The sequence below is a fragment of the Chenopodium album genome, chromosome 1 (genome assembly GCF_948465745.1).
Source record: "Chenopodium album chromosome 1, dcCheAlbu1.1, whole genome shotgun sequence".
Classification (NCBI taxonomy): domain Eukaryota; kingdom Viridiplantae; phylum Streptophyta; class Magnoliopsida; order Caryophyllales; family Amaranthaceae; genus Chenopodium; species Chenopodium album.
The window spans coordinates 84,346,535-84,358,408 of record NC_137834.1 but is presented as its reverse complement, the minus strand read 5'-3'; the positions used below and the strand labels follow the sequence as shown (position 1 = coordinate 84,358,408).

The following is an 11,874-nucleotide window of genomic DNA, read 5'->3' as shown; positions in this document are numbered from 1 at the left end:
TGATTTCTTGTATTTGTATTAAGATGTTGTTAGCTTCTTTAATTATTAGTGGTAGAAAATTAAATAAATAACTACTTGTATTAAGCTAGTGTTATCTATACAAAAGTTAACTATAATATAAAAAGTTTGGCAATACTAAGAGATTAAAGAAAACGCCTGAACAATCAAGTTATAAGTCTATATGAGGTTCTACATTTATAACTATTATCCAATACTATATTTTTTAAAAATAAATTTATTTTAATATGAGAAATGAAGGGTCTTACTTTATATTTTATTTTTTTTATTTTTTTTTATACAGGGATCTTATTAATTGAACTCCTAACATTATACTCCCTCCGTCCCCAAAAGAACGACCCATTTGGATTGATTACGCGGGTTTATTAAGAAAGTTAAATAAAAAGAAGTAAAAGTATACTGAAAATATAAATTTACATAGGGTTTGTAAAAAAATAGAGAGAGAAAGTAATAAAATTGCATGAAAAATCAAATTTTTATATGGGGAACCTAATTTTGCACAAATATAGTTGCAAATTGGTGGATCTTTTAATGCAAATGGGTCATTCTTTTTGTGACTAAAATTAGGTCAAATGAGTCGTTCTTTTAGGGACGGAGGGAGTATAAAATGACTAGTTTACAGTGTATTCATGATTAATAACACTAACTACTATCACCAATATATAGACATATAGTAGTTGAACACCGAGTGGAGTCGGTGGACTGGTCGCCTTGTGAAGAATAGCGTGATAATTCCGCAATTCCAACATTTCCTTCTAACTTTTGGTACATTCAAATGATTCAATTAGTTAGATATAATTCCAACCGTACGTAATAACTTTTATAATTATATACATTGTTAAAATAAAGATATAATTTCTCAATTTTTTAAAACAATTTTCTTGCAACATTTTTCCTTTCACAATTGTTAATGCATCATTTCTATCACTAAGTTACCAAAAAAAAAAAAAAAAAAAAAAAAAAAAAAAAAAAAAAAAAAAAAAATCCAATGTCTATGTATATATATTAAAAATATGATATTATGAAAATATAATAGAGATGAATTTAACTAGATTCCAAATAAATATATTTTTCTTTATAAGGCCCTGTTCAGTTCACCTTCAAAAATTAATATGCAGTAAAAATAATTCAAATTAGTAAAATTTAATTTAGTTTAGTAAAAAAAAATCAAATAATTCAATTCGATAAAAATTAATTTAGTTTAAAAATCAATTAATTCAGAGTAGAGTAAAATTTGAAGTGTTGCAATTAAAAAAATTAATTTCAACTTTTCATACTTGGTATATTGCAAATGGTTTCATTGTAAGTTAGTAACAAACACCAAAACGTGAAATGTTTACAAAAATTGTAAAATGAATGTAATATCACCTAGGACAATATCAAGGAAATAGGTTGTCAACCTGTCATAATGTCATACTTTATGAATAATGATCCAAATTGTAACGAAATGCACGCTATTTACAACTAAATAGCAATCTAATATCATAATGTCATACTTTATGAATAATATAAGAACCCTTATTTAGCAATCTAAGTTACAACTAAAATTTGACGTGTGGCAAGTATCGCTTTCACTTAACCTAGCAAGTATCGCTATCTATGACATCCTTATTTGAATTTCTAGCTAGATTTCCATACATTGTCCATATTCTTTCAATTTCCCACCATATAAACTCCTCCGATTCACCCTATTTCCCTAATCCCCCTTCAAAGATCTCTTGCACCATCCTAAAACAACCCGATCCAAACCCGAAATCTAATTGATCTTTAACAATGAAAGAAAAAGAGATCATAGAGAAGGAAGAAGAAAAATTCTTAGAACTCATGGGCTTCCCACTCCACACCACAATGCCTTCTCATGCCGATGCTCGAGCCGTGGTGTACGAAATAATGAACACCACCGCGAGTAGTAACCTTATCCCGCGGCGTGTGAATACAACCATCGCGGTCTACTCCTTTGCAACGGTGTTTAATGCTGATCTATTGATGCAATTGCAAAACAACAACACCACCAATTTTCAAGGTATTCCCAACAATACTTCTAACGGTGGAAGTAACATCAATAATAATGCTGTTGCCGAGGTACGTGCTGCCATTGAAAGTCAAAATCAAGGTATGTATGTATCACCAACTACCCTATATTTTTATTTATAAGACATACAAATAACTTGTAAAATGATCTATATATTTCAAGGTGTTTATTGTATTCCATATAAAGCTCGGCAAATCAACACACAACCTTTTGAGTTTTGACTTTACTGATTCAATTGTTAATTTATAATTACTATAATAACATACAAGTATATATATACTTAGGCCTCGTTTGGTTGAATAAGGGAACTGCAAATTCCTTGAAAATTAATATTTCCATGTAACTGGAATTCCTATGAAATGCTAAATTTTGTTAGGATGACTATGGAAAGTGAAAATTTTCATGGAAAGTTCTGCTTAATTACCTAGGTTTTCCTAGGAAATAAATTAAATACCTTCATTTTTGTGGAAAGTGAAATTCCATTTCATGAATTTTTCAGCCAAACAACTCCAAAGAATTTCAATTCCTAAAAATTTTAATTTTCCATATTTTTATTTGTCAACCAAACAACACTTTAATCTAAATATCCACGCATATTAAATTTTGGTTGTTTATGTGTGCTATATATTACAGGTGTGTTGAGACTTATACTCGAGACTCAGCCTGATCTAATCAAGGCGACTGATGAAAAAGGGTTAACTCCTCTTTCGTATGCTGCATCCAAAGGATTTGAAGACATAGTGGTTTACTTCCTGGACAAGTACCCCGAAACAATATATATTCGAAACAAAGATAAACTTCAATCCTACCCGATTCATATGGCATGTCTAGGGGGACATGTTAGGGTCCTTGAGATGTTCCATTCTAAATTTCCTTCATCCCTTAGCTCCGTTGTTGACAATCAAGGACAAACAATACTGCACGTAGCTGCTAGAGAACGCGGTAATAAGTTGAAACATGTTGTTGAATACTTGTTGAGACTGCCAGAGGGTATAAAGCTAATCAACAAGATGGACGAAATGGATTGTACACCCTTGGATTTGGCTAGAAGCAGCAAAAATGGTGAAGTTGAACAACTTATTATGGAAAAAATCATGCGTTAATAAGAAGAACTAATTAATCTGGTGTGAATGTTGCGATGTGTCGATATACAATATGTATTTTACTTTTGTTTTATTTATTTCCTTTTTACATAGTCTTCCGTTGTGTCGTGTGTGTGTTTTTAGCCTATTCTAATCAGCAAAGGTTAAAACTTAAAAATAAATTATTGTATTATTAATAAACTACCATGGAGTTTTGTGATATGGAAATTAAGTGTGACTTTTGTTATGTAATTTGAAAATTTGTCTAGTAACGCTTATATATTTCGTACCCTTTGAAAATATCAAGTATTTCTTCCTTTTTTTTTTTTTTAAGTATAACCTTCACATGATCGATCTCTTTGACTGACTAATAATATTAGTGATTTATTATTTCCTAAAAAAAAAAATAGTGATTTGTAAATTAAAAAATAAAAAATAAAAATACTCCGTATTTATTCCATTGTGATTTATATATTTTTGCACCCAATGAAACATTATGTAACAATCGCTAACAAATTCCTAGTACTTTTTTGTGGACATACATTTACATTAATTACATAGTGGAGTAGAATTGTAGAAGTCATGAGTCTTTATTATTATCAATATAAAAAATCAGACAATTTGCAACACAAATTTATCATATATGGCGGATAGTATAAGAAGAATGTGAATTCAACGAAATGTGTGGAATTGAATTTCAGGCCTAATTATGCTGATAGCAGTAGGTAGGAATTGATTAGACCAGGATGTTATTACGAATTACTTTTGGAATGACATCAAAACATATATCTCAAGATATTTGATCTCAAGATATTTGATCATTCATTGAAATTATGAGGTAAGTCACCAAAGAGAGTTGTGTGAGGGTCCACTATTTAAAGGTTTAAAACTTTCCAGCTTAAACTAGTAATTAAATTAAGGAGCTCTTAAAAAGTAATCGATACAATCAAACTTGACACACTTGTCAATTCGATCTTAAATATAAATGATTAAGTATTTAATAACAATACTACCCCGTTTTTTTAGTTGACATGTTTCTTTAATCATGTTTGCCAACAAACAATTTTAATGATAAATATCTCTAAATATAACATTGCAAATTTATAAAAAGTAAAAAATTGATACTCGTATTATATAATAACTTTATATTGTGGAATAATACATATTCTACAACATATTTTTATTATTAATCATGTGTAGTACATATAAGTCACATAAAAATTATATGGCCCGGTCAAAGTTAGTATATACATAATGGAAAAAAAAAAGTCAAATAAGTAAATTATTTTGGAACACAAAGACTATAATTTAGGCCCTGTTGTTTTCACCTTAAAAAAATAATATTAAGTAAAAATAATTTCAGTTTAGTAAAAATAAGTTCAGTTCAGTAAAATTAATTCTAGTTCAGTAAAAATCATTTCAGTTCAGTAAAAATAAGTTCAGTTCAGTAAAATTCAGTTTTCTTAAAGAAGAATTATAATAGAAAATCAGTATAAATAATTTCAGTTCAGTAAAAATAATTTAAGTTCAGTAAAAATAATTTCAGTTCAGTAAAATTAAGTTCAGTTCAGTAAAAATAAGTTCAGTTCAGTAAAAATAATTTCAGTTCAGCAAAATTAAGGTGAATCAAACAGTGCCTTAATATAGTCTAAAAAGATTTTGTGATTTGGGCGATTTTATAATATAATATCTTTAATTTATGTATAATAGGGATATGATAATTAGTAATTGTATATTTTTCAAACAAAGCAGTAGAAATGAGAATTATTTGTGTAATTGTTTAGACCATGCATGTAATTTATTTTATTTTTTTGTATATTTTTTACATAACCTCAACCATACATTTATTTAAATTGTTTAGTCGAACTATAAATAAATTATACTAATACAATCTAACTAAACTTGATTCACTCCGTACTTCGTATTTTATTTTGGTTGGTGATCAAACAAAGGCAAGGGAACTCTCTAAATTTATGACTTGGTCTCTCTATTGACTTATCTGCTACATTGAGTTGGCTTTATTTGCGGTTTGGATGCCATTTAAGGCTTCGTGCCACATCCATGTCTAAATCATAGGAGATTCTTTCTTAATGACGTCCCTTATTATTTTAACCTAATACTCACAACTTCACAAGTTTAGACTAAAATTAAAGTTCCTAACAAATAAATATTAAGCATTCACATTGGAAATAAATCGTACCTTGATCGCCAAGAAAATGAAATAAATTAGAATTTTACATCTAATAATTTTAATTGTAAATTGTATGGACTTTAAATAAAATTAGAATAATTAAAAATTAAGAAATGATGGATGATTACTGCATGACTTCCTCTCGTCAAGTTTATTGATCAATTATTTATCTATTGTGTTTGGGTCTTCACACGGTGACTACACGGTGTTTACTAGTAGTAGCTGTGTGGTCGTTTACCCTCTCCAATTCTCCTTCATTTTGCATGGCTATGGTATTATATGGCTTAACCATAAGAAATAATGTTGACATTGTCTAAGTATGAAATAAATAACCTCTGGAAACATAGAGCTTTCGGGCCGGGCCTGTTCACATTTACTGAACTAAATTGAACTGAAGTGAACTGATTGAAGTTGAACTGAACTAATTGGAGCTGAACTGAACTAAACTGAAATTAATTAAGTAAATGTGAACAATCCCTTTTTCGATCATATTGTTAGGGTAAGGCTATATGGCAAATAAGTTTAATATCATATCTAATTGATCGACATTGTAAATATTACAATAAAACAAGCATTGAAATTTTGTAATAATTGATCAAAGTAGTATAAGTGCCAACCTAGTTGAACTTGCCCGACCACCTTGTTAATGTACTCAATATAATATGTCGCCTGCTTTATTTGTTCTGTACTCTTGAAGTGATGTATTGGGTTGCGGTTTGGTCTATTTAAAAGGTCTTTTCTTTTTCTTTTTTTTTTCTTTTTTTTTTTTCTCTATTATGGAATGCTATATAAATAGGTACTTTCACTTATCATTACTCAGATTATTAAAAATTAGAAATTTTATCAAGAATTACCATTAAATAACGTGTTTTGGAGATTAAATGACTACCTATTCATTTTTTTATTTTTTTTTTAAAAAGAAAATTACCACGAAATCGTAAATTTTTTAACTAGCACTATCACTCTAACAATTCCGGCTAAAATTTCTTGCACTAACACAAGGGAGCTCTCAAAATTCATGACTTGGTTTATCTATTGACTTACCTGCCACATTATGTCTTTATTATATGGAATTCTATTATGATGTCCCTTATTATGTTAACCTACTACGTATACTCACTACATACTTCACAAGTTTAGACTAAAATTAAATGACAAATTAGAGAGAAATAGAATAGAATAGAAGGACTTATCTCTAACATTAAAGTTCCCAACAAATAGTAAGCATTCACATTGAAATAAATAGTACATATAGTACCTTGATCGCCAAGAAAATGAAATGAATGAGAATTTTACATCTAATAATAATGTTGCTAGTACGGATTTGAAATTATATAGTGAAAAATTAAGATAGAGACCCATATGATGAAAAGAGATAAAACATACTCCCTCCGTGTTTTAATAAGTATTACACTTTGACTAAATACGCATGTCGAGACACGATTTTTACCATCAATTTATTTAATTATATGTCAGTAAAAGTGTAACACTTATTAAAATACTGAGTGAGTATACAATAGAAAAAATATTGCAACATTTATGAAACTTATTAAAATATTAATTGTTGCAATATTAGGGGAAGGGTGAAATTATTAGAGTAATAAGGCTATACCACAAAATGTTTGATACACAAACATGACATAATAAATAACATTATAATTTTTCTCTCATCCATTTTCCCATGCGGCATACACATACATAACAAACAAATTAAAGTATTTTTTTTTGAACGAAAATTAAAGAGGTATACCCAGTCAATTCCCCAGATAAACAAAATTTGTTTATCTGGTAGTATAATTGTCTTTTCAAGTGTCATTGGAGGGGTATATGCGTTTTTTCATGTACTAGTTGAAGGTTACATGTGTAATTTCCTCACCAAACAGTAAAAGCAAAAAAGTAAACATTAATTGACAGCTCACCAAAAGTACTGAATAAATGACCCTGCTTTTTCAATATATTTACAAAAATGCCATCAGATTAACAAAAATTCGTTTATCTGGCGCAGATTAACTTGTATTTCCCCAAAATTAAATTAGTTAACACGTAGATCTTTCTTGTTTGTATTTGGTTAATCTTTCTTGCATTTATTTGTCACAACACTTATATATGTCGTGGTAGATCAAGACATCAAGTTGGGGCTAGGTAACGAACTCATGATGGTTTAGACTAATTAACCCAATTTATGGTTAATTGGGAGGAAGTTTCTTCATACGCTGTATTATTAGTGAAGACGTGTCGTAGTCTCAAGACTACGAGGTTAGATAACATTATTTCCGTGATGTTACCATGTTATTTGCTACGTTTGAGTTTACATGTACAAATTAAAAGAATAAATTAGGTAGTTTTTGGTAGGTAAATAGTTGGACAAGTTGGTCAATGTCAATATATACTTCTTAGAAATTTATAGCCACATGTAGTAAACACCGAGTGAACTGCCGTGTGTGTGTGATGAAGGAAGACCATGTTGATTTGCTAAGAGGAAGTGATGATGTGATTTACTAAGATTGTCACATAATTTTTAATTTTTATGTAATTACTTCCATTTTTAATTATTTTCTTGGCGGACAAAGTCTATGGTTTACAAATGTGAATGCAACATAATGCTAACTTTAGGACTAATAAATGTTATTATTAGTAGTAGGTTAAGATAATATAAGCACAAGATTTCATTATATTTTGTGGTTAAAGTTAGATCTAGAACCGCTAGAAATTGTTCATTGAATTGGTTATAGATGTAAAACGAAACCTTAATTGGCAAGTCCTAAGCAATTAATGAAGGGACAGTGTAGTAGTTGAAGTCAATGTATAAACCAAGTTAAAAAAATTACTTTAGTTGGTTAGAATTATTAGACATTTTGACATACCCCAGCATTTTTGGTCTATAATTTACTTGAAATTCTGGTGCAATTTCTTTAACATTTCTCGCTTCTAACTCGCTATATATATTCAAACCTATCTCAATCTAGCTAGATAAAATCATTTCATACATTAATACTTACGTTTGATCAAAGTTTTATCATTATATATTCTCAAAACTTAATTACTTATCTCTTCAAAATGACTCGAGCCCTAGGCGGGAGCAACCTAATCCCTCGGCTCATAAATACCAACATCCTAGTCTGTACCGTTATAGGTACAGACTATGATATGAGTTCTAGAGTCCGAGCAAATTATTTTCAACATGGTATCGGAACTAATGGGGTGAGCAATATATATGACCTAGAGCTCCACAAGGCAGCAAGTTGCGGAAATACCAAAAGAGCCCGAGAGGTGGTTGGTACGAACAAGGGGCTGTTATCCCACAAGGATTCTCACGGCGACATACCCTTGCACCTTGCCGTGAAGAATGGCCACAAGGAGACGGCACTCTTCTTGGTTAACGAATATCCACCGGGGTCGTATGCTTTGAATCACTCCAAAATTTCTCCTCTTCATCATGCTGTTCGTCGCAAGGACTTGGACTTGGTCAAAGCCGTGTTTTGTGAGCTGGTTAAAGATGCTAATGTTCTTGACAATTTGAAGAAAGGAAAGTCAATTGTTGATGTTGCCATTGCAGATAAGAATCAAGGTAATTAAATGAAAATCTCTCAACTAGTAAATTTTTCTTATTTATTTAAGCTTGTATGTGTCCTCTTTACTAAAAATATAGTCATATTAATGGTTAAACTTATATGTTGACATATCTGTGTGATAAACCTGTGTTAATTATTCTAAAATAGAGGTAAATGTTTGTTGTACGTGTTGTTGTTTTAAAGAATACTACAAGAAGGGGGGTTGAATTGTAGTATGAGAATTTAGCCAAACTTTTTGCGGAATTAAAATTAAGTTAGCTAAAGGAACTGAAAGATTAACTAAAGGAACTAAAGAATGCAAGAGAGATTTTACGTGGAAAACTCCTTGGCCCTAACAAGGAGAAAAACCACGACCACTTGGGATTTTGGGAAAAGAATCTTCACTATAATAGGGCAAATGATCCTATTACAGGCTAACGACTCAAACTCAAGTTCCTCTACGAACTTGAGACCCTGAGAAACAAGTCACCCAACTTGTTACTCTTCTCTTCTCTTTCTCTCTTCTCACTTCTCTGTTCTCTCTTCTCTTTCTCACTTCTCTTTCTCATACACACACGTTCACTCGAACTTCCCCATTCCCCAAATTACAACTCGAAAGAAAAACAAACTCTAGTATAAGAACATTAAGAACACTCTAATGAACTTGTGTGGAATTGACACTTGACTCGATTTGAAGCTTGAAAACTTATGTGAGCAAGGGTGAGTTTTTCCATCTGAAATCAACAACTATTTATAGACCAAAATTCTTTTAGGAAAAACTTCTTTGTGCAGCAAATCCATTACGCCACTACTCCAACCCACTAAGAAGATCATGTTCCTAGAATTAAGGAAACATGAACTCCTCAATGTGCAAGACCATGACTTGAAGAAAATCATGGAGGAGTAGGCCGCAAGTTTTTAGAAAACGTGGGAGATTTTATTTGCAGAAGATATTTTTAGAAAATCAGAAATAAAATCTTTTTGGTTAAGAAAAAGATAATCGTTAAACACTTAACCACTTTCCTAAAAACTAGCATGCACAATTTTATCTTTTTAGACCAATTCCACACAGATTTTTCGAGTGAGAATTAATATCTTATACTTACATAAGTCCTAAAATATAAAAATATATTTAGTTTTCATGTTCTCTGATGAAGCTTCTACTCCGAGGCTTCTGTTCCTTGGGAGGAACTTCTCTTCTCTGATGAGGCTTCTTCTCTGAAGCTTCTGTTCCCTAAGGGAACCTTTCTCTTCTCCAGTCTTCATTTCTGAAGCGTCAGTTCCTGTGAGGGAACTCTTCCATATGGATAGCAAGGAACTCTTCCATATGGATAACTCTGCTTCTGGCTTTCTTGTTCCTCATGGTATTTTTACAAGACACTTCATTCTCCTAGTCTTTGTAACTGAGTACACACTTAAACAATCAAGCACTTATTAGTTTGTAAGTAAGTGAGGTTGTGTCATCATCAAAATCATTAAGTCCAACACGTGTAATGCGTCAGCTATATAACTATTGTAAGAATAATTTAATCTGATGGCAACATTCAATGATACAAAAGAATTTTAATAAAAATTTAGTTTCATAACAATTATTAGTTTCATGGTACTAATATTGGTTATTGGTTTTTGTCTAATCACAGAAATGTTGCAAATTATACTCAAATATCAACGCGAGCTAATCAAATGTCCCAATGAAGACGGATTGACTCCACTTTCGTTTGCAGCATTCAGTGGTAATCTTGAGATAGTTCGTTACCTTCTCAAAAACTTTCCAAACTCTATAAGTTACCTCAACAACGATAAGTCCAACGCCTTTCACAAGGCAGGCCTAGGAGGCTATGTCGAGGTCTTAAAGGAGCTCTATTCCAATTCCAAAACTCGCGAATTTTTGCTAGCCGGTGACAATCATAGGCGAACAGTACTGCACATTGCGGCCAAAGAACGCGGCAACAAGCTGAGGCATGTTGTCTCGTACTTGTTGAGCCTAGAGGAGGGAAAGGACCTTATCAAGAAGAAAGATGAAAATCTAATTACACCCTTGGAATTGGCCAAAAAGTGCTCAAATCATGAAGTGGAAGAACTTATCAAGGGAACTAAGCCTTAATGGATCGAATTTATTACAACTGATAGACGTATACGTTCATTCGTTATTTAATTTAATTTCTACACCTCTTTATTGCTTCTACATATATGATATATACAAGTAGTATACCCTACATACTCAAAAAAAAAAAAAAAAAATGTTTTTTTCCCCTCCATTTGCGTGTGTGTGGACTTAGTGTAGGTTTGAGTGCCGATCATAGTAACGTTATATAATACATTTATGTGTATAATATTTTTTTTTTTTTCGAAATTACATATGTATAATACTATTGTATGAGTTGTCTATTTTATGTACAACAATTTTGAGTAACAATATTCTTCCGATTGTCATGTTTCTTGTTGGTAGAGATTTTTTAGGTGAAAAAGGCAACTCTAGCTAGATTGTGCATTGTTGGTAGAGAAATAAATGGGTGTTTTGCAAAACCAATCAAACACTTGACCAGTGGTGGGCATCCTTAAAGTGGATGATTTATGAGGCAACTTATCTAAGACCAGAGAAACCCTCCAAGACCATGTTGTATATCCTTCGAAAGACAAGGTTTTTTCGATCTCCTTCGAAAGACTAGGTTTTTTCGATATCCTTCGAAAGACAAGGCTTTATTTGTGCTTAATTTGGTCTCCAGTTGTGCGGGGCTACTATTGATTGTGGCTCGGATTCGGGTTACGGAATCAGCACAAGAATTTACTTTCTCACAAAATTGCGAAGCGACGACGGATCCACTCAAAAAGTTGTATGAGACAACGAATCGAGAATATGCCGAATTGTTATATTTATGTATTTGAATTCTTAGCCCTTCCCCGATTAATTCTTGTTTAATTTTGTTAAATTCGTATTCATTATCGTTCATTGTCAATTATGCACTACTACAAATTCCTTACTATTCCTACACTTTTTTT

The 11,874-nt window shown here is 31.3% G+C and overlaps 1 protein-coding gene across 1 annotated transcript; it reads left to right on the top strand.

The window, feature by feature from the left end:
• The first annotated feature begins 8,308 nt into the window (after positions 1 to 8,308).
• Positions 8,309 to 10,978, top strand: LOC145637261 (uncharacterized). Its single transcript, XM_081688733.1, has 2 exons — positions 8,309 to 8,891; positions 10,515 to 10,978. The coding sequence occupies exons 1-2, from the start codon at positions 8,381 to 8,383 to the stop codon at positions 10,976 to 10,978; spliced, it is 975 nt and encodes a 324-aa protein (XP_081544859.1). The 5' UTR covers positions 8,309 to 8,380.
• The last annotated feature ends 896 nt before the right edge of the window (positions 10,979 to 11,874 follow it).